Source organism: Ips typographus, linkage group LG10 (assembly GCF_016097725.1).
Source record: "Ips typographus isolate SLU linkage group LG10, UJ_Ityp_2.0, whole genome shotgun sequence".
NCBI lineage: Eukaryota > Metazoa > Arthropoda > Insecta > Coleoptera > Curculionidae > Ips > Ips typographus.
Window position 1 is genome coordinate 4,996,677 of NC_138431.1, and position 24,795 is coordinate 5,021,471.

At 33.1% G+C, this 24,795-nt stretch overlaps 2 protein-coding genes across 3 annotated transcripts in view; both read right to left on the reverse strand.

Moving 5' to 3' along the window:
- LOC145734535 (uncharacterized) overlaps positions 1 to 14,475 on the reverse strand; it is a 94,276-nt gene extending 79,801 nt beyond the window's left edge. For both annotated transcript variants that reach the window (XM_081987977.1, XM_081987975.1), the window contains exon 1: positions 14,286 to 14,475. In XM_081987977.1, coding sequence (XP_081844103.1) covers positions 14,286 to 14,340 — 55 coding nt within the window. In that variant the 5' untranslated portion in view covers positions 14,341 to 14,475. The remainder of the gene's footprint in view (positions 1 to 14,285) is intronic.
- Positions 14,476 to 14,731: 256 nt separating this feature from the next.
- Positions 14,732 to 24,730, reverse strand: LOC145734579 (uncharacterized). The gene is made up of 9 exons (XM_081988054.1): positions 24,470 to 24,730; positions 24,206 to 24,417; positions 23,777 to 23,951; positions 22,716 to 22,799; positions 21,949 to 22,664; positions 19,300 to 19,438; positions 18,428 to 18,467; positions 17,089 to 17,183; positions 14,732 to 17,019 (listed from the first exon to the last, which is right to left on the reverse strand). Exons 1-9 carry the CDS (start codon positions 24,485 to 24,487, stop codon positions 16,741 to 16,743), a joined length of 1,758 nt encoding a protein of 585 aa, XP_081844180.1. The 5' UTR covers positions 24,488 to 24,730; the 3' UTR covers positions 14,732 to 16,740.
- Between the last annotated feature and the right edge of the window lie 65 nt (positions 24,731 to 24,795).

Sequence of the window (24,795 nt, forward strand, 5' to 3'; positions counted from 1 at the left end):
GGAGTTTTAAAATTTATAAAAGGACTTGGTTCCACTTGGTATGGTTTGTCCCCTTCAAAAATGAAATATTACACCCGCTACGCTTTCCCTCTTACGCCTTGTCAAATAACAAACCATTAATGTTATTTTTAACGTTACTATTTACATTTTTCTACTTATACCAGCTGTTATAACTTGGATATGGTCTAGCCGGTAACTGGCGGATGAAAAATGGGGCTTTACAGGCATGTCTATGATTTTTTTCCGATTAGAGGGTCGTCAGACCAGAAGGCTCTGTTACGATTAGGATTTAAAGGGAATAGTTGTCTGTTTTACTTCAGAACAAAAAAACTACCAAAAAGTTCTTACTAAACTTCAATTAACCTAGAAAATTACTAATTATTCTGTCTACAATACCTTAACTCATGGTTTTGAGGTATTTTCATTAAACTGTAGTAAAATGACTCTGAGTTTAAAAAATTGAACCCAAAAATTTTTACATTTTTATTTATTTTTCTATTATTTCTTAATATTTTATTTTAGTTTGTTGTAAAATTGTAAAACATGTCTTATATTCTACCCACATTTGTTAATGACTATGATTCCAGAGTATAATTAATGAATGGTCCTCTCTATATTTTTTTTTAAATACAAGGTTAGTCAAAAAACAAATTTCGTAAAATTAATATTTTTTTTTTGTAAAAATATTTGCAGAATTTCGAGCATATTCCGAAAATAGTTAAATATACCGGGTGATCAATTAGAAAAAAAGGCCATTATTGGCTGTAGCTCATCAAATGGTTCAGTTTCTTTAATTACATACAAGGAAACCCAAAAAGGGGGGTTGGTCAGTCCCCAGTGAAAGACCCTGTACAAAAGAATTAAAAGTAATAAAGGTGATTAATTAAAATAAACCAAATCAATTAAAAAACTAGGAAAGCAACAAGAAAGTTGAGGACTATAAAACTGACTATAGTAATCCAAAAACTGGAAATAATTCAGAAAATTAAATTTGAATTATTGAAAAAATAAACCAAAACATTGAAAATTTGAATTAGTGCTTGGAAACCAATAAAATAAAACTTAAACTTATTACTTTGCTAATTAATTACTAAATAGATTTAAATATAGTAATTTGTTGTTATTCAGTAAAAGTGAATACAAAAATCTTGACAAACCTAGAAAGTTAAACTGATTTAAAATCGTAATTAATCAAGAAAAGCATTTCATTTTTTGCTTTTATTTTTTACCTAGAGATTGAAAAAGATCTAATTTGAATAGGGATCAATAAGTTTGAAAACTTTTTCTTTTCTAGACTTTTCCACATCAGAGGTACAGTTTTCGTGCAACAAATTTTACAAAGTCACTTTCAAATCCAAATACTAGTAAATTACGAACAATATGTTTCTGGCAGGTCAAATTTTGACACCGCTTTTCTCCCTGACTGTACCAAATTTTGTAGTGTTTTTTTTATGTTATTGAATAGGAAATTTAATGAGGATTTCAAAAATGTACTTAAAACAGTCATTTTCTCACTCCAAGTGGGTTTCACAAGCGATTTTGTCCGTGATTGTTTATTCAAACGGTATTACTAGCAGTTCAAACTTTGACACCCATTTTTCCCCTGACTGTATTAAATTTTGTAGTGTTGTTTTATGTTATCAGATAGGAAGTTTAATGAAGATTTCAAAAATTTGCTTAAAACAGTCATTTTGTTACTCCAAGTGGATTTTACAGGCGATTTTGTCGCTGACTTTTCTTTCAAATTGTGTCTCTGGCATTTTATATTTTGACACCCTTTTTCTCCCTGACTTTACTTGATTTTGTATGTCTTTAGATAGAAAATTTAATGAGAATTAGAAAAATGTGCTTAAAAATATAATTCGGTCACTCCAAGTGGGTTTTACAGTCAATTTAGTCCTTTAAACCGTGTTCAAAATTACTCGAAAACGGTGACTGTTCAAAAAATTGCAAGAGACCAAAAATGTTCCTAATCAACTTCTTAACCTAGCACCGTAAGGTTGCAGGACCGTTTTAGCTTCGAGTATACAGGGTGTGCATGAAAAGTATGGTGATGTTTTTGACAATTTTTGAGATTTTTTGCTCAACACTACTGGAAAGAGGAGCTCAAGATGAACAAAAAAACTGAACTGAACTCCCAAAAAATAATCGAATTACGAGCTGTTCAAATTTTAAACCAGCATTTCAACTGATTTGAAAATTTGTTGCACCAAAACCAGTTTTTCCTAAATAACTCGAAAAATTTGAAAGAAAGTCGAAAGATCCCTGGAGTTTCACAGTCCACTACTATACAGGGGGTGCATAAATGCATAGTGATTCAGATTTATGACTTTTCAAATTAATGACAATCAGGACAGGAAAATTATATGGTTCAAGCAAATTTAAATTAGACACATAAATTTACTGGTAAAATTTCCTGTCACATTGAATATTACTTCACCTTACCGGTAAATAACCGATCATGGTAAATTTATGCCCATCACTACCTAGTTAGTTTTATACCTCTATGACAGATGACACTTTAGTGACAAAAATTACAATGAGTAGCTCAATAGTTTTGTCTCTTTACTTTTTGTTCTCAGCTCTCAGTTTTGTGAAAAAGATTTTAATTAAATTTTCAGTCTTCCTTAATGGCAACCAAAAACTCATATGTCTTAACGTCCTGGCCAATGTTATGAAACTCAAGATGATTCTTCTGATGACAAAGTTGGATTTAGCTTCAAAAGCTTTTAGAAATTGCATTTTTACGTACAATTTTAGACTAAATACCTAAGTCGTGTGTAATTTATCTAGCCAGATGCCCTGAAGTCGTATTTACTTAGTTACTTTGTTACTCATCCGTTTACTTTCGATCCACTTGTATGAAACTGAAAGTCACGCATGAACTTAGCTCTTGTTGGCATTCGTCCAGGCTTCACGACTTTTTACGTAACTCAAAAACCAGCTGCCACAACCTACCTTGAAATACATCCAACTTTTTTTACGTTCAAAACAACTTTTAAATATCATCATAACAGCAATAATTAACCCTTTCGGATTAACTTAATTAACTGAAAGCGCAACGTCATCATTGGAATTTGTAACCGGTAATTGAACTGGTAAAGGGTCATGGTCAAAGTTGATTTTTTTTCTCCTTTAGGCCAAAAGTTTCATGTCAGTGTGCCAGGCTCTAATTACACTAATTTAATATTATTATTTCCCAGGATTGTTTTCAATGCGGTCAAACCCACCCTAATGCTCACCTCCGGACCTGTAATTTTCCGTTCCGTGAAATATCCGCCTTCGACGATATTGTCTAGACTTTTTCGGCTAATTGGCGTAACCTTAGTGCCCTGTTGACCTCAACAAGCCAAAACATGTCGCACCTTTATGCTAACACTCATTAGTAGACTCAAAATGACAATTACCAGTCTTAGAAACCACGAGAATGACACAAATTTTCTTTATTACAAAGTGATGTAAGTGAGTTAATTCCTTGTGATATACAGGGTTTTTCAATGAAAAGTAGCCACCCTGAATAACTTCCAAAATAATTTCTCTGTTAAAAAATGCTAAGACACGTCAACAAAGATTGCAAGGGGGACATGTTTTTAAGTAGGATTTGAATTTCTGCCATCAGCCCCTTTGCAGCCATAGCCACCCCCACTAAGTTTTCAAATGACACCATACCCTGTGTGGCACATCGTTGGAAAGGGTATTTCATAAGGAATTACTTGCACTATTTTATTGGTACATTTGCTTTGAATTGAGACCAAAAAAAATAAAAACATTTTTTTGTTATTTTGGTCAAACTGCTGATAACACTACCGAATACCTGTTTTCCATTCCATGTTTTTGCCTCAGTCGGTCAACTTGTAAGTTCGTTTTGAAGGAACATTGTCAATATGGTTTACACGACTGCCGAAAGAATAGAAATTGTACATTTTTCATCCAGATAAATTAATTGATTGTATGTCTTAAAGTTGATGCAAAAATTCATGGAAACTGGTTCAGTGACAAACAAAAAACATCAATCTGAAAGACAAATTATTAATGAACCAATTGAAGTTGCTGTTTTGGGACACGTTGCAATGGATAATAATCAGTCTTTAAATCAAATTTCCCATGCATCGGGTGTTTCGACAAGCAGTGTATGGAGAATTAAAAAAAAACACAATTTTCATCCATACAAGGTAAAATTGGTTCAGGAATTAAACGAAGATGACTATGATAGAAGACTACAATTTTGTGAAATTATGTCTACTAATCTGACAAACAACGTGAACTTGTTATACAATATTTGCTTCAGTGATGAGTGTAGTGATTGGTCAGACACGAATCCACATTGGTTTAGGGAAACCCATACCCAATATCCAGAAAAACTTAAAAGTTTGGGCAGGTATTTTAGGAGACCACATCGTTGGTCCGTTTTTTATTGACACCACTGTTGATCCGACCATAACAGAACTACTAGAAAATGATGAAAATTTATTTGAAAATCAACTAATTTTCCAACAAGACCTCCACACTATTCACTTCCCGTTCGAGAATATCTGACCAATCGATTTCCTGGAAGATGGATTGGTAGACGTGGTCCCATGGAATGGCCTGCGAGATCACCCGACCTCACTCCGTTGGACTTTTTTCTATAGGGGCATTTAAAATCTAAAGTCCTCACAAATGTTCCCGAACTCTTCCAAAGTCGCTTATATTATTGTATGGAAGTTAACGGAGGTTATTTTGAGCCATTAATTAAATGATAACCGCTATTTGCTATTATTTCTGCAATTCAAATCCTACGTAAAAACACGTCCCCCTTGCAATCTTTGTTGACGTGTCTTAGCATTTTTTAACAGAGAAATTATTTTGGAAGATATTCAGGGTGGCTACTTTTCATTGAAAAACCCTGTAAAACGCTAATGTCACTCATGAATCAATTTAATAGGACCTTAATACCTCGAGGGCACTTTTGGTTCCCTGGTCGGTTAACATTAATAAAAACGTCAAATCAAACAAAATTAATATTCCAGATGCCTGGTCAGATTGCATTCAGTATATTTTTAATGTATGCGTATCTAGTTGGTACTCTTGAACAAAAGGCAAGAACCCACCAGAACCATACATTATCTCAGCTAAATATATACTTGTTTGGTTGGGCGTTTAAAGCCATGAAACGTAACCAGATAGTGCCATATATCCCATCTTCACGGTAAATGTCTATTTAATAATTCTTTCTCCTTTTCAGCCTGTCAACCGGTTTTGTCTAATTATTTTGTTTCAGGGAAACGATAAGCCTTTCATCGTGTATTATTCGGAACTTAAAATAATTAGTTCTTCATTAAGCATTCCGTGGAAGTGTTTGTGCCACTAAAAGAAAGAGAAAACCGCCTTTTTAGTAGTCCGTACACGTAACACACCTTCCGTTTTGATTAAAAACTTTTCTGTTTTTGGCACCTGCATTTGGTCTTTTCTTTATCGGAGATACTGTATACAGAGTGTCACAATATTTGTTCTGTTACTGTCGCTGCACAAACAGTTATTTAAATAACAATATAGATCAAATATAGAAAATTGATTAAAACCCCTGATTACATACCCATATACATCTAATAAGTTAACTAGGAAACTAAAAAAACACCTGAAAGAACAAGGGACCTTAATTGAATCCAAACGTCCGAAAAACACTTTGAAATTAATTAAAATAGTTATTTTTCTAACAAGTGCGGAAAGTGTCTTCCCCGCACTCGACTGATGCCTAAACTCACAGCTTCAGTCACTTTCCGCACGTGGTAGGAAGTTTATTTCTTGCAGTGTTAAAAACAAAACGTGTTCGATAGCTTTATTATCTCTAATTTGACAGTTGACACTTACCTGTATAAGTAAATGATGTTCCAGTATTTTGTGTCAGCTGTCAAAAACGTTAATACCGTCAAACTTTTAATTAGAATTTGTGAAAGTAACAGTTTAGAACCGTTTTCTTACGGTATTCGAGCTCAGAAGTCGTTTCTAGCTGTTTGAAAATTATTTTGACAGCCACAGTTTAGAATAGGTTTCTTACATTATTGAGACAAAACGTGGTTTCCAGCTTTTCGGCATTTTTTTGACAGCTGTCACGTAAGTAAATAGTGTTCTGGTAAAATATGACAATTGTCACAAACTTGAAAACCGTCAAACTTTGCTTAGCTTGAGCCAGAAACTGCAAGAATCACAGTTTAGTACATTTTTCTTACGAAATTTCAGTCAAGATATAGTGTGCAACCGTTTGACAGTTATTTACGCAGTTGTCACGTGACTGTCTATGTCAATAGTGTTTTAGTATTAGAAGACAATTGTCATAAATGTCAAAACTGTCAAAGTTTCCTCGACCAAAGTATAAAAGTGTTGAAAGCAAAGTATAGTAAAGTTTTCTTGCATTGTTAAACCCATGACTTGTTTGATAGCTTTATTATCCCTAATTTGACAGTTGACAATTACCTGTATGAGTTAATGATGTTCCAGCATTCCGTGTCAGCTGTCAAAAACGTTAATATCGTCAAACTTTTAACTAGAATCTGTGAAAGTCACAGTTTTCGAGCTCAGACGTCGTTTCTAGCTGTTTAGAAAATTATTTTGACAGTTGTCACGTGACTTTGGTGAATTAAATGGTGTTCTAGAATTACGTGGCAACTGTCTCAAACTTTGATCTGTGCTAGAATCTGTAAGAACCACCACAAGACGTGAAATTCATACTTTCCCGCACGCTGACTGAAGTTGTGACTTTAGGCATCAATCGAGAGCGGGGAAGACACTTTCCGCACGTGATAGGAACATCATTTTTTTTCTACGGGCGTTTCCAATAATTGAAAAAATCAATAATAAATGATAATAATTCACCATTTTAAGATCTTGTACTATTCTTGCGAATTTTGCTGAATTAAGTATTTCATTATTGGATTAATATTCTATATGTTGTTTGTTATCAAAATTAAGCGTACTTCTTGCTACAATACATTTTATGGAAATCAAAATTCCTTTTGCCATGGTTCCCCTATTGTGGTTCCTCTTCGCACCTCGTATATGCATCTAACTGTAAATCCAGCCATAAAATATTGTCCACAAAGATTATGCTAATAGAAGGCGATCATCCCGGGGGCATTATGGTGCCAAGCACCGAAAACCTTTTGGTACCATCGCGAACACCGGTCTACCTGGCGGTGGCGCCTCATAAGAAACCACACACACAGCACACCTGTCAATTTTTACAGTTATTAAGCAAAGCGAAAAATCGAACCTTCCAGGAAAAAAAGCGGAAACAATACGGTGTCAGTTTAAATTATGATGGCTCGTATTTAATGCTGATTTTTGTTTGAGTGAACAGAGATATGAGAAACTGAGTAGAAAGTTAATTTGTACAGACTTTTTATTACTAGTGATTTCAGATATGAATTATAGAATGTATCAACAATACAACCGAAATCTCATACAAATTTCATTAATATTTTCTGTATTTTATATTGTCTCTGTACCTTTTTATCAAAATTCAAAATGGGTTGATATGTTACTAAAGAGCAGAAAAATCATTGTATTGTATTCTGAAAAATGTAAATCTCTTATGTCAATAGACCTAGCACAGGAGTTATGACAACTAGAAGATAACAGATTGTAGTGAAATAAGATAAGCGCCGTTTGTATGTAAACTTGTTATTGTGTTCTTTTAATTATGTGTTAATGGATACTTTGTATGTTAACGTTATTTTATTATTACTCGCACCACTCAACACTAAGGGATTTATTCATAGTAATCGGTCATTCACTGCTTTAAGAGGAACAGAGGTTGTTCATTTGTATGGTTTGCTAGTACCTACATTTGTTTGGTTCTTCCAAGAAAAAGGTGGGTTGCAGCAATTTTGAAAGAAATTCAAAAGGCTCTTTCAATCCTACCTATTAATCAGGGAGAACCTTAGAACTGCCAAAAAGTCATTAAAATTGGTATTTCCTTTCGTTTTTCGGTCTTCTGTAGCATAAAATTACCTGCTGTTTTTGGTACCAGTTAAATAAATGGTTTTCGTTTGTTCCAAGTTTCTCTAAACTTGAGTGACTCAATTTTAGTATTTTCGTTCTCCTTTAAAAGGTTCTTATAACCTAAATAATTTTTTGATAGTTTCCAGTAAATCGTGTACAGGGTGTGACAGGTGTAGTCACAAAAATAAAAAATTTGGTAAAAGAGTTTTTTCTACATCAAAACTTAATCGACTTTAGTGGTTGACTCTAGTATCTCTAAATTTCAACAATATTCATTCTCTGGAAAAAAAAACAATTCTGAAGGAAAACACAAATTCGTAATAAAAATGAATTAATTAAAAAATAACTGTTGGACAGATTTCCAAATTTGGGTTAAAACCAATACTGAAAATAACGGTATTAATTATTATTAATTATTAATATTTTTTTAATGATACCATGCGATTAAATCCACACGTGTGGGATTAAACAAGCTTCAATGGTAAACTGTTGATTTATTTTTATATTGACGATTTCCTAATTCGTGCTCAATCGCTTCTCATTATAACTGTGAAATCAGTATACAAGCAATCACTTTTAATCCAATATAATTATTAAGCACAACACATTATTTTTGCTAAAATTTTCAAACACACATGGAAAACACACTTTAACCTTACATTTGGTGACGCCAACAAAAATTTTACTAGTTTTTGAGTAAAACTGGCTGCTGGAACCCATTAACGTGTTTATTATAGAACACTCTGGCCCAGATCCCAATAAAATTCTGCGTCCGCTTGAGCTTATTTTATACACACAAAATTGCAAAACGTGTAAATATTTTGATATCGCACACTCGGAAACTAGATGTTATATTTCGAAAAGGCGGTTCAGGAACCACAAAACGTTTAAAACCGTTTATAACGAATATTTTTCAAAATTCCAAGTGTACAACAAACAATAATCAAACTGCAACTTATTTTCTAGGATTATTTCAAAAGTAACTTACAAAAAACCCATGTTAAGGTCCAATTTTCCAAAGTACGGTAAACTGAATAAGGTGAAATAAACCAAACTTGTAATAAGAAAACACCAAGTTTTCCACAGTCTATTTAACCAAAAGTTAAATTAACAATTAAAGTTATCAATCCTATACAATTTACCCTTACAAGCCATGTTAAAACTTTGATTTTTCAGTATCTGGTTAACTAAATGTTAACAACAACAATGAAATTTGCCATTAAAACCCTTATGAACATTCAATGCTGCTGCTAGTTAACTGAAGTTAACTCGGTTATCTTAAGTCTGTTCAAGCAAAGGTTAAATTACCTTTACCTCGTAAAAGGTATCCTAAAAAAATACGATCCATACAATTAAGGTTTAAATAAATATTGAGGCCTGGTTTTCCACAATTTGCTCAACCCAAAGTTAAATTAACTCAAGTGTACCTAATCACCGTCCTTAAAAAAATGTTAAGGTCTGGTTTTCCTAGCTATGGTTAACTTGAAAGAAAGCCTGTTTGAGCTAAAGTTAAATTCATTTTAGTCTATGACATTTATTCTTGCAAACTACGTTAAAGCACCGGTTTTCAGTGTCTGGTTAACTCTAAGTTAACATGACTCATATAATAGAGCATTAAACAAAATGTTAAATTAATTTGATTTTTCCAATTTTCCAAATTTTTTGAATAACTTTAAGCGAGGTTCAGTAAATAAAATCAATGACATTAAGCCTTCTAGAACATGTTAAAGCCTAGTTTTAGTAGCTTTAGTTAATCAAAGGTTAAAATAACTCGACTATAAATTCACGCTTAAAAATGCATGGTTTTTGTAAAAGTTGGATTAACTCTAAGATTAACAAAACCCAAAAAATGTTTAGGTCTAATATTCCAAAGTATGGTAAACTAAAGGCTAAACTAAACCTGTAACAATGGTTTTGTAATAAGAAAAATCTAAAGCCAGGTGTTCCAGTCTTTTAAACCAAAGGTTAAAGTAACTAAACACTGCACTAAAATTATTAGTTAATCTGGTTTGCCATTTTGACAGCTCGTTTGGCCGTCATTTTGACAGTTACAGAGAGTTGTAATTTTCATGTTGACTTTTCACCACCCTGTATCGCTCTAGTCAAATTGTCATATGAAACGCCACAATTTGACGGTAAAGCACTAAAATACTAGTCAATCTGGCTTGACATTTTGACAGCTCATTTCTCCGTTATTTTGATAGTTGCATGTGTCCAGTTTTGACTAAATTACAGCTTGGTAAATCCTAATTAGACCAACCTATATCACTCCAGTCAAATTGTCATATAAAACGTCTCAATTTGACTATAAAGACAACACTGCACTAAAATTACTACTAAATTTAATTTGACATTTTGACAGCTCGTTTCTCCCTTATTTTGATAGTTACAGAGTTCCAGTTTTGACCAATTTACGGCCATGTAAATCCTCATTTGACTACCCTGTATCACTCCAGTCAAATTGTCATATAAAACGTCACAATTTGACTGTTAAGACGTCACTGCACTAAAATTACTACTAAATTTAATTTGACATTTTGACAGCTCGTTTCTCCCTTATTTTGATAGTTACAGAGTTCCAGTTTTGACCAATTTACGGCCATGTAAATCCTCATTTGACTACCCTGTATCACTCCAGTCAAATTGTCATATAAAACGTCACAATTTGACTGTTAAGACGTCACTGCAACTAAAATTACTACTAAATTTGATTTGACATTTTGACAGCTCGTTTCTCCGTTATTTTGATAGTTACAGAGTTCCAGTTTTGACCAAATTACGGCCATGTAAATCCTCATTTGACTACCCTGTATCACTCCAGTCAAATTGTCATATAAAACGTCACAATTTGACTGTTAAGACGTCACTGCACTAAAATTACTACTAAATTTGATTTGACATTTTGACAGCTCGTTTCTCCCTTATTTTGATAGTTACAGAGTTCCAGTTTTGACCAATTTACGGCCATGTAAATCCTCTTTTGACTACCCTGTATCACTCCAGTCAAATTGTCATATAAAACGTCTCAATTTGACTGTTAAGACGTCACTGCAACTAAAATTACTACTAAATTTGATTTGACATTTTGACAGCTCGTTTCTCCGTTATTTTGATAGTTACAGAGTTCCAGTTTTGACCAAATTATGGCCATGTAAATCCTCATTTAACTACCCTGTATCACTCAATTGTCACACAAACGACAAGTTTTTGTTGTTAGTAAATTATGGTGTCATTTATTATGCTCTTTATCTGGACTTAAGTTAATAAAATTTACTGGTTTCTTTAATTTATTTTTTAATCAAACTTTTTGCACTAAAATAAATGTTTTGCTGGATTCTAAGAATAGTGTTCCAGATCGATGCACTCCCTAGAGTAATAAGCACCATTTACAGTGCAACTAGGTGTACAATAAATAAACCTGTGCTAGTTGAAACTCAAAGTTTAGTAGTAAAATTTTCTGGTACAACTATTTGCCTCCTAATATTAGCAATATCCCCACAAGATCCGGGTTCCTAAACACTTTCAAGTAAACACTGGTATTAAAACAAAACGCGAAATTTAGCAGACACCACCGTCGACAAGTTAAAGTGGTTTTTGACTGGTATTTTTTCTTATTTAAACCACTTTCGATAAAAGCAAGCCACATTTATATGGACCACTCTCGAATTCCAACTAAGTAAAAGAAAGTGCGCGTTTTTATCCCTCTGAATTAATCATGTTCATATTAAAAATAATATATCCAGCAAATTCGTACAGGATGTCCCTTAATTGCTCCATGGTTCATAAAGTGGTTTTTTCGATTCGACCGTCGAAAAAAAATGGTTTGCATTAAACGACACCCATGCAATTTCGAGTGAAACAAATTAAATGTTAATATTGATGCCTCTGCCTACGTAGATGCCACCCAGAATGTTCAACAGGGTGATTTACTATACGCCTACGTCTCTTTTGATATCGAATGTTTGCAAATTGCCAAAAAGCTATTAAGGAAAAAAATGTGTAGTGTCTCATGTATACGAAACTCACCAAAAGTTTCTGTTAAATCATCTTTTTCTAAAGAAATCAAATCGTTACTAGATTGGCGTCTTCATCAGAGGAATACGCAGACTTCACAAACTTTTTTGATAAGCTATACTGTTAAATTTAATTACTACTAAATACAGTTTTAAACGGATTGAAATCAAAACAAAATCGCCCTTGACCTGACGCAAAAGCATTTCAACTGCAAGAAAAACGCATCAAACTGGTTGCTCGACCAGCTTAATTACTATCAGGAATGGCAACACGCAATCGACCGCATTTTTTTCGAAATAATGCGTTTTGATATGCAAATATAATACTTGAACAAAATCTGATAATGTCTATGCAGAGTCACGAGAAGTTGCAATGAGGTGTCGTCTGCAAACAGACCGGTGTTTGCATTGGGATAGAAAGGGATTAAGGACCAAAATTGCTGTCACTAGAGAAGTTTCGAAATAGCAGTAAAGTTTCTTGAAACACGAGGATTTATGTCACGTTTCGTTGAAATCGGTCCTATTTATAACACAGTCGTCTCAAAAGCTCTTGTCTGCTATCGACTTGTTTTACATTGTTTCCCTTTTTTTCTTGGAAATAGCAAGAACTAAACGCTTAAAATATACAGAATTAAGACCATTATTGCGCTTCCAGCACGTTTTTTTTTTGAAAACATTTTGTATGACGTAAATCCACTAAAAAGAAAATACAAAAATAGTCGAGTTGCAGTGCATGAAGCTTATTGTAGTACAAAAGAAGAAATCAACTATTGACCCTAACCAAACTGCTAATTTGAAAGTTTTGTATATGATGTTTTATCATCTGGAAAATGCCTCAAATTACCACGAAAAACAAAACTGTCAGAAACACCTAAAAGTCTTTTAAAACTTCAACAATTTTCTAAAATTGCCAGAGGCCTCTAATTACTAAAGAAAACCTAAGAATTTTTAAAAGGTGTCAGGGTATACATAGTCCGAAAAGTTACAAAACGTTTCCCAAACTGCTAGACATCTCCAAAATCATTTGGAAAATACCAAAAGTCTCAAGTTACTACGGAAAACTGTCAGAAAAACAACAAAAGTTTCCTAAAACTTTCAACAATTTTCTAAAATTGCCAAACGCCTTTAAAAGCAGTTTTTAAATGCAGAAAGCTTCTAAAAGTTCTACCAAAATCTTTTAAAAACTCTCTAAACAATAATAATCTTGGAAGACTCAGTCAGAAAGATCTACAGGTGTCCTAAACATTTCTAAAATGGTTATAGACACTAGAGAATTATTTCAGAAAGGCCAGGGGCATCTAGGGACTACTGAAAACCTCCCAAAAACAATTTAAAACTTCCATAGCCTCTTATACAAGTGTCTTAAACATCCCCTAAATTTTTTTAAGATCGTCTGACCCCTGGAAAAACATTTTGGAAAAGCCTTCAGAAGCCTAAATTTGTCAGGAATTTGCAAAAATTGCCAGATATCTCTAGAATCATGGTAAAAATTATAGAGGACTCTAAGTACTTCTGAAAATATATCAAACATTTTCGAAGACTACCAGATCACTGTTAAAAAACTTTTTAACCTCCCAAAAAGTTTTCAAGACATGCAGAGCCCTTTGCAAGCCCAGAAATATGTTAAAATTGCCAGATGCCTCTAGAATCATGTCGAAAGACTCTAAATACTTACAAGACTGTCAGAAAACTTTCAAGAATTTTTAAAAATTGCCAGATGTTCTATAAAAAATAATTTTTGAAAACTCCAAACTACTGAGAACATAAATAACCCAAAAAACAACAAAGACTCGAGGTGACGTTTATGTGGACAATAAATATTTCAATTCGTGACGTCATGTCAATTTTCTTTGAATAATAGTATACCTACTAATTTACACTACCTGACACTTACACTAATTTAAAAACCTGGGTAACTTTGCAAGAACTGCTTCTCTAATCATTTTAAAGTCCCCAGAGACTAAACCAAATTTATGGTACTGTACCAGATGTTTTTCATGGTTCCTTGCAATGGGTTTTTATGATGGTACTGTTTGTTGATTCAGCCACCCTCCTTTTAGAAAAATAAGAATTTTGATCCATTATAGTGAAGTATATAATATTTCCTGTACTGAAAGTAATAATATCAATTGGTTGGGCGCATTCAATGAACGTAACCAGGGGCAACAAGCATCGACCTTGAATTGTGGGGGTTGAATATAATTCGTAGAAAAATCCATTTTTGTTACTACCCTGACTGACAGACCCGTTTATTGCTGTTTATTATACAAGTAAAAGCAAACAAAAGCATACCGAAAAAATCTTCCCATGAAGAATCATCTTGGTAGTCACTATCAGCGTCGGTCATATTCGTCAATCAACAAACAAACAAAAGTCACATTTCACAGAAAAACTGTTTATACCTCTGTACAGTACGAAAAAAACTACATTATCGTGTATGTTCGGGAGATATCGATGCGCGACCGTTCGTTGCAGAAGCAGCCGGTAAACTACAGAAATTACAGAATGCCCAGAAGAATCAAATATCCGCAGTTGGGCACGTATAGTGCGCACCATCGGAAAATGGTCTTTTGGTTTGGTTTAGTTTTACAGAACCCACCCTTATAGCACAAATGAGGTGCGAAACATTATGTAAATTACGCCTAAAGTGGGTTTTACCATTACCAACCCCCAAAAAGGGCCTAAAAATTGTAGTAAAATAAAATTTGATAAAACGTATCCTAAAATAAAATGCACTCTTCCAGACTACATATAGGTATATTACGTACAAGAACATCGAATATACTATATTAAGTCTCTATTACAACAGTAATCATCACAAATAAAGTGTCATAAAATATTTACCTGTATTATCCAATACTGCGCACATTTACTTACAACTATACTATTACCCAAACGACTCTCCCAATAAGCTAAAATATATGTTAATTGGAGGTCCATGTTTGGTAGTCTACCATTCACGAATCTTGGTGTAAGTGATGGGTATATAAGTTTCTAAATATGGAAGATATTCATAGACAGTGTGTATGTCGTTCCGGTGATGTTTCACACTATATCATTATACACAGTGAGAGGAAGTATAATTTATATAAAAGACAAATTTAAAATATCCCATAAAATACTTTCGTTATTTTGGTTGTGTTTTGTTCTTAATCACAGTTTATTTCGCTCAGTATAAGGATATATACAGGGTGTCGTACATTTTACGTGGTAGCTGATATACGAGAGTTTTTTTACTTGACATCCTATATAGTTACAGATTTTGTTGTGTTAATTATTGTTATTACATGCAAATTCACAACTTATTTTTTTAAATGTGACCACAGATTACAGTTATAGGATATTTAATTTTCTGCAAGAGTGAAAGGAGACAATTCTGTTTTAAAGGCACATTTAATAGTTAATTACGCAGCTAGGGAGGAAAGTGCAACTTTTGCTCTCACGAACAACACTTCTCTTGATAATTCCGTTCCCTGCTTTCAAGAATTAGGCCCCTGGTGACACTTTCACTCCCTAAGTAAAGTGATATTTTCATCTCTCAAATAAGGGAGACAAATTTTTTTTTTATAGGGCGGTCGTGGAAAAAAAATTAAGCTTCAAAAACTGCAAACAAACGAAAAAATGCCAATATAAGCTTCCTTGTGTCAAGAGCTATCAAAAATTAAAAAAACAGGAGGTTAAAAGAGTAAAAAGAAAAAAAATTCTCTATAAAAATTAGGCATTTTTGTGTCTAAGGGTCAATTGCCCCAAAAAGTATTTTTAAGGGGGCTTAGTAAAGTTTTGTCATTTTTGAACGTTTACTGTCACATTTAAACTTAAAAATGCCTGATACATAAAGAAATTGACTTTAAAAAGTTTTAAAATCTGCTTTTCAAGTAGCTTTCCTAATTTTCTGCAGCAAAAAATGGTTTTCCAACTTGATTTTGACTGTCCAATAACAGAAATTTGATTTTAAGCTCAAATTTCAAATCAAAAATGCTAAATTGATTTTAGAAAACAAGTTTAACGTTTTTCGAGCTTCAAACTGTAAAAATTTATTAGTCAACCATTAATTTTTATTCCCACATCTTCAAAAGAAATAGACTTTTTCTTTCAAATTTTAGTTAAACATATGAAAGTCTCTTTCGTTAACAATTTTCTTGCTTAACTCCTTTTTCTTCATTTTGAACAGCAAAAAAGAGTTGACTGAAGATTATTATTATTTGAGTAAATAATTACACTACCTACTACACCCATTTTAAAATCTGCCTAGTAGCTCAAATTTCAGTTTTAAATTCAAAAATAATGGAATACTTACTTCACTTTGGCAACTTTGCATTAAGTACAGGACTGCCGTATTTTAGATATTTTTAACTGTGATTTTTCTAAAAAAAAACAATACGCATATTGTCATAAAATTAAAAACATCATGTTAATATACCGGGGGTAACACATAAAAAGTATAGCCAATTTGCATATTTTTTCGTGAATCAACGTCATATTAATTAAACAAATCAAAATTTCTAACTATTATGACAGCAATGAAATCTCTCCCGTATATTAACTGTCATATAAAATTTCAAACACCCTGTACTACATATTTATATAGTATATAATATAAATCTTTAGTCTACTTTTATATATTTTTTTTTAAGACAGCATATTAAATGAACAGCTACAGTTTGAGGAAGCAGCGAGTAAAGGCATTTAAAGATAAGACTTTTTTAGAAGTAAAAGTTTCTGTTCAGTCACCCCTCATCAGGAAATTCTAAATTTCCGTTTCCGTATGCGAGCTTGTTCGGCTGCCCTCTCTAGACAGTTTTGCTTTAGTTTTTTCACTGTCCTGGTAGCTTTTGTACTTTAATTTTCCGATTTCAACCGTTTTCCAAAAGTCGCTTTCCCCAAACAAGAATCGCTTGACGTTTTCCTCCATTTCAGCGTACCGAGCGCGGTCAATTTTTATTTCCATTTCGGTTTTAGCGTCGATTTTCAAGTCCTCCATTCGGGAATTGTCTGGGCTGCTCACGTTGTCGTTTTCTACAGTTACCTGTTTAGTTAACTGGACTCAATATCGAATTTGTACTAAATGATTTGTTTTAATTGGGTGGTTGTATACCTGAACCCAGTCGTCAATTCGCTTCTGATGTTGAGCGGAATTTTCGCTGACGACACTCATGTGTTTGCTTTCTGAGCTGCAAACTGACGAGGCGTCTTGGTGCTTTTTCAATGAATCTGATATCCTTTTGTCGTATTTCTGCGGGATATTTATAACTAATTTAAATTACCTACTCTAAGTCTACACTAATGTGACTAGGTTTAAGATCGGAGCCAATCTAATTTTTGCCACTAGCAAGCATAATAACATTTAGCAACTAAATTAAAATGTTCCTAACTCTATTTTACTTGAAAGTGTAGTAAAGATTCAATTGTGATAATGGTTTTTGCTTGCAGAAATGCAACTTTTGTTTGTTTTTCAATCAACGAATTAATAAAAAGTACAGGAAACCGACAACTTTTTAATAAGAGGTCAAAATAGAAATATACTTGATTTTGGGAGATGAGCTGCTAGAACATAGACAGGATTGTTCTACTAAACTTTACAACTTCCTGATCTAAATTTTTTTTATATGTAAGAAAGAAGATTTTCTATATCTAGAAGAAGACCATTAAGTTAGTTTGTAACTTTTTTGTTTTTCAGAAAAATGTCACTATTCTAAACTATAAGTTGAAAATATAACATCAACCTAAAGTCGTTCCAACAGAAAATACACTCACCACACTGTTTTACGATAATCTACACTTAACAGATTGGTCTACCTTTTGTAAGCCTCTGTATGCATTTTTTAACGTTCATTTCCAAAATATAAGAATAGGTAAGAAATAGGTAAAAGGATATGGAGTACTTATTTGAAATATGTAAAATCCTCTGAAAATAGACTTGTTAACTACAAAACATCAAATATATAACGTTAAAATTCTGTAAATAAGAAATGAAGTGACTCTAGGGTATAGTCCCGATATTCTGTAAATGGAACAAAACGTTTCAAATCTTCTTAAAGAAACTTAAATCATTATTGACTAAAAAACCCAGAACTACATTCTTCAAACAACTTTCATGTCCTTTTTGGCATTGATTTTCACATTTCCAGCTTATAAAATGGCTTTAAAATTGACTTTAAAACGTTGAAAAGTGGTAATTGAAGTATAAAGATAATTTTCAGTGTTCTGACTGCCATCGTCACCATTCTAGCCTTAAAAATCAAGTAAAAGAAGAACTTAAAAACATTTCAACTTTCAAACATTGATTTTTGGCTTAACAAATTAACTTTGAACTTCGGACTGCAATTTCCTCACTTTCAGACAAAACATTGACTAAAACCCACCAAATTAGAGTTTTCAGTCAATTTTTTAGGTTCTTTAATTTAAATTTTCACCTTTTCAGCGTAAAAAGTGACCTGGAAGTTTTGAAATTGACTTTAAATTTTGGCTCAGAAACTGGTAATTGAACTATAAAGACAATTTTCAATTTTTCATTCAATTCAATTTCAAGAGGAACAACATATTTTTTTAATGGTCACTAAACCGGTCTATCTTGGTAAAATGCCGTATTAAAGAACGTTTAGTTCAGCTTTCTTACTGGCCCAGGAATTGTACAAATACCCTGCACAGAACACCGATAAGTTCGAAAAATAATGTAAAAAGCAGTTTAAAACCTATTTTTGTATTACAATCTACAAAACTTGGTGATCCAATATAAGTTACTGGGATGATCTGGAGACAAACTTGTTTCAATGGATTTTATAGGCTTGATTTTGCCACTTTTAGCTTGTCTATCCCACATGGATTTATGGTGCACAGAAACCCAAGAAGATGGTATTTGATAACCTTCTTAGAATCTTACCTTGAATGCCAACCTCCTAATTTTTTTATTGGAAGAGTTACAATTTAACATTTTTATGTAAATTTATCATGTTTTGAAAACAGTAGAATATCCTCATTTATTGGAATGTTACACAAACATTATTAATCAGAATTCTTGGTGTGGAATTTAAAATAATAAAAGCGTGAACTTGCGTATAAATAATAATCATACTTGAATCGAGCTTAACAAAATACAATATTGTAAACCATAGTAAAAGCTGACTAAACTAAGCTAGAAATAAAAAACAAACCGTACATACACTTTATTACCTAGGAATGTAGCAACAAAATATACAGAGAGTATTCTTCAAAAATTCGGTCGGTGATGCATGCGCAAGAAATAAGGAACACACATGTATCACAGCATGCAGTAACTGGTAACCAAACATTCGCTTCCATGTCATACCTGAGAAGAATGCTGTCTGGCAATGTCAGCGCTACCCTGATACAACACCGGAGCGATACTGTCCGGTGCGCTGTCCAGTAAAATGTTATTTGAGCCGCCCTGTAGACGCATCGCGGCTAGACTTTGAGTATCTGGATACCTTGAATTCATACGTTAGTAATATCATTCCTAGATCATTCAGAATATTACTTAAAATATTAAAGGTTGTGCTATTTTTTTAGTCTAAGTATGAGTTTTTTCTTGAAATTACAAATAACTGGGAAATACAGTTCAAATCCAAAACTGGCTTATGGTACAGCTTATTTTATGTCACTGATGAATCAAATGAATACAAAATGGCTGTAACTGTCTGAAAACGCTTCACAGAAACCCGGATACAATTGTTTAAAGCAAAATTCAGAGATTTATGTCAATATAGTGCCAAATATATCTCAAATTCGACAATGGCAATGTTTCAACACACAAAACTCAGTTAATTGAGCTTGACAGCTCCTCACAAAGTGTCTCAGCATTTGCTCAATTTACTAGTTTCTGTTCAGGTCCGTAACTGCCCAAATACCAAAATTAACCAACAAATTGTGTTTCATGTCAGTTGAATGTGTTTTCTGTCACTTTTTTCAAGGTTAATGTCGTTTAACTAAATTTAGAATTTTTTGTGAATATTGTGCAGTACGTCCCTGGTTTTTGGGTTCAATTTGCCAGTCTCTGTGAAGATTTCAGGTCCGTAACTGCCCTAAATACCCAAATTAACCAACAAATTGTCTAACCGTTTTACTAACTGACGTTTACTGAAATGTTTAATAACCGTGACTTTCAGGACTTAAAAACTTCGAAAAGACTACATTTAAATTGGAATTAAACAATAAAAAACCCAGTTTTAGTCCCGCTAAAAGGAATGGCATTGAAAGACTAATTTCGGAACTTTTTTACTGTTTTTACTTCTTAAACTTCTGATTTTTGTGTTCAAATCGAGTTTTAAGACTATTTTTACTAAGTTTCCGACTTGTAAGACCTGGATAGCAACTTGTACACACTCGATAGTCTTGAAAATTACATTTCAGTTCTCTTTTACTATTAAATTGACTTATACATTCATCAATCCTAAAAATTCAAGTTTTTTAAGAATTCTAGACTTTTTTAGTGCTTTTAGACTGCTTTCAGCCTGAAAAATCGAGTTTCAAGACTATTTTCACTAAGTTTCAGACTTGTAAGGACTGAATAGCCATTTGTACACACTCCATAGTGTTGAAAACTCCATTTCTCACTTCTTTCAACATTAAATTAAATTATACAGTCATCAATCCTAAAAATTCAAGTTTTTTAAGAATTCTAGACTTTTTTAGTGCTTTAAGACTGCTTTCAGCCTGAAAAATCGAGTTTCAAGACTATTTTCACTAAGTTTCAGACTTGTAAGGACTGAATAGCCATTTGTACACACTCCATAGTGTTGAAAACTCCATTTCTCACTTCTTTCAACATTAAATTAAATTATACAGTCATCAATCCTAAAAATTCAAGTTTTTTAAGAATTCTAGACTTTTTTAGTGCTTTAAGACTGCTATCAGCCTGAAAAATCGAGTTTCAAGACTATTTTCACTAAGTTTCAGACTTGTAAGGACTGAATAGCCATTTGTACACACTCCATAGTGTTGAAAACTGTCTCGGAGCATTTGCTTAGAAACCTTCTTTCTGTAATTACAAATACCTCAGATAATTATTAATCTCGTCAGAACCACTTGTAAATCATCTGCTAAAGACAAAACCAAAAATTTTTACTTTAAAGGAAAATTGTCAAGTACAAAAATAAGTTCCATCTCAAAAGATTTTCTGAATACACTCCTGACTGTTAAGTTTCTTAGTTGATTTTATTTTGGTCTAATTTGCTCAAGACCTGTCCAAGTACAGACAGTTAGCACATTTCTTCACAATATCACAATATTTTTCTGTATTATATCGTTACCTAATAGATTGTTTCTTTTTTGGACTTATCAAAGACCTAAGACAGTCTAAATAGAAGTATAATTTAAAAAAAACTAGATCGGTATGTAGGTAATAAAGAAACAATCAAAAATTTCTAAAAATACTGTGTCTTCTTGGTAAATGTGTGGAGTTGGATTAGCTTTTATAGTCCAAGAATACTGATGGAGCATTAAGCAGAGAAAAATACATTATCAACTTGGAAAACGAATTTGTTAATGCTGTCTTTGGAGACAAACAAACCCAATGTCTCCATTTTAGAACAGTAAACAGCTACAGAACAACAATTTTACAAGTACTCATCTAAATCCACTGAAAATCGTTGGAATTTTAGACCAAATAATACTGAAGTACTGTGACAAAAAATAAAAACTACCTGGAATAAAACAATAGTTAAATACACATAATTCTTTGTGGTGTTGACTTGTCTGAACCAACTGTATTGATTTTGACCGGCTTTTATAGTTTTGAGTGTCTCATGTCTATTTATATAACAAATACAGAGTTTATATGTTTAAAACTTTTTAGAACCACTTGGACAAAGTAAGTTTAATACATAGATATTTCATCTCATTACTCATTATTTATATGTACAATTTACTTACCACTTTTACTTCAGTTTACTTACTCATAACTACAGTAAACCCCCCATTTATCGTTAAAAAAACTTACCTTTTTTCTTGGTCGCGCTTTTCCTCCTCCCCCAAAACCAGCCGATCAGATCCATCTCGAACATCGACGAAATCAATAAAGTCTTTGGTTTCTGTTGCTTCTAAATTCAGCACAATATGATCACCGCCTTCCTTGGTTGTACTATCTAACGAAGGATTGGACATTGAACCAGCCAGACAGTAGTTGTTTGGTTGTACTTTAACGACATTCTGGCTGCTAAGATCTCCCGGTAAAGGTGGTACCAAATTTGGATAGGGCAGCACTTTCATCACTTTTTCCTCGACAGTTTTTACGATTTGCGGACCTGCGATGTTTGGCAACGTGATTAGTTCGTTACACTTCAAACAGACGTTTTCCTTGTATTCGTTTCCAGTCTGAGTGCCCACGTGATGATGGGTTACTTCGTAGATTATTTTCAAGTTTTTTGCGCAGGTACAGGTGTCACAATGTTTTGCTGTCGCCCGTTCTTTTTGTCTTTCTTCCAACACTTTTGCCATAATCGCGGCAGAAACAATGTCCACTTGAGGTTCGTCCTCGCTTACATACTTCTCAGTTTTGGGCGATTTCGGCACTGAATACACCATTGCAGTGGGTGGAAATGTGGGAATAGGCACTTTGATGCTTTTGGGCTCTTGCAAAGTACGCGATTTTTCTTCCAGTGGTTTTCGCTTGTTGTTCATATAAGCTGAGACTTGCGTCTGAACCTCGGGAGGCAACTGTAAACAAACTGTTGTACACTTTTTAAAAAAAAATTAGGGAAAACATACTGAATCAAATCGATGAGCCACAAAGTTGGTTTGTTTGCACTGCAGAAATTGTATAGCCAAACTCACATCTTTTTTATATCTCTCCTAAAATAATATTACTAAAGCATGTTGCATTTAAAAAGCAGGAATAAAGGCAGTCACTAAATAAAGTTTGACTGAAAACCCTGATTTACTTACTATTTCTTTAGCAAATTTTCTAATATAACAACTTTGGTAAGTTCAAGTAAATTATACACCTAAAGAATCTAAAAACCAAGAGATTTCCTGTAGATGATTTTTACAAAACCCATCCTGACCTGGTGTAGTCTAAAACTAATCTCTCAGAGTGATTACACACTCATATTTTGAAAAACTTGATTAAGTCCAAAGAAAACCCCATAAAACTACAAATTATTTGAGAGCAACTTGCAATTACAGTCTGAATGATCAACCCAAACAAATACATACAGACAAGTCTTTAATATAATTCAAAAGTGAGTCAGGTTAAGCAGTTGAATGCATAACTGGCTAATTTCTCATTGGTCAAGTTTGAAGCCCTGTAGAAGCTAAACAATCTCGTCATTTGCAATTAGCATTACATAATGAGCAAAGAGATTAAATATTCAATACATTTTTTGGCTTAAAAGAGCAACTAAAATTACTTCAATAGCAAGGATGTAGTAAGGAAAATTTAGGTTAGTAACTCAGGGTATATTTAAAATAGTTTCCCTGTCTTTAAAAAAAAAAACAAGCCTAAGATAATCCAAAAAGACAAAGATGATTTCCAACTTACCTTGTTGCACCTGACCAATTTAAGCAAACCTGGAAAAGCACAAAAACATGGCAAACCCTCTGAAAATATAACTACCAAACTTATCAATAGACCTGAAAAATCTCAAGAAAAACTGCAAATCTACTGAAGATGATTTCCAAGTCCCAATAAATCATACAAATGTAGATGAACTTGAAGAATTTTAAAAAAAATTATAAGATTCATAACAGAAGAAAATAGTTAAGTTATTTATATTAGAAGAAACACTGTAGGTACTTTAGTGACTGCCCTTTTCTAGATTTAAACTCACATTATCCTCCATCAGCTTTTTGACAGCATAATTAGCCTCAGCCAGATTTCTAGACAATGTGGCCACATCCCTAGTCAAAGTACTCTTATCTGTCTCACACACATCAACAAGCTTGAGCAGTTTGTCTTCTAGACCTTGATTTACTCTTTGTACTCTTCTGTGAGCTTCATACAGTCTGAAAAACCATATTCAAATACTTCAAACTAATTTTTAATCAGCTATTTAGGTAATTAAACACAATATATTTCCCAGATTTCTGTCAACTTGTACAGAAAGGTGACATCACTAAACCTTGAAAGGTTACTTAAATATTCAACCATGTTTGTTATTTAAAATTTGAATTATCAAGGTCTATTTACTTGGTTAAATTTGTCTTTGACTTCTATGTCACAAAACTTTATTATTATTTAATATACACAATACACTCACCTTTTATACTTGTCTTGCCAAGTGAGCAATTCCTCTTTCAAAGCAACCAACTCACCACTAGGAAACTTATTAGCTTCATTCAGAAAATTGGTCTCCATCATCACAATATGGTTTTCCTTCTCCAGCAGCTGTTGCTTTAAGTTCTCTATTTCTACATGGAGTTGAATGTCTTGGTCTATAGGGAGGCACCTTTTACAGCAACAGCCACATTCCTAACAATAAATTATAAACAGGATTGTAGAGAACAAAAAGTTTTTAACTTACCTTGCACTGATTGGCCATATTGCTGGTTTATACTAATTTAAACAAATTTGCAAGCTCTTAAGCTTAGTGATTTGATGATGAATTTTCTGCACGAACAAAGACGTTGCTACTACCTATTATGCATTGCAATGACTAGAATTGGTGTGGGGAAACCTGGTGACTGAAATTACCACATAAACTGCAAAGCTTTGGCTTTTTGTTTATTTTAAATGGTATAATTATTTATAAAAAATTTAGATTTGCTATTTTGTGTTGACACTGGTGGATGTCAGTGGTCAGGCGGTCAACTGTCACTTGTCAGCCAAATGACGATCCAATTTCCCCAG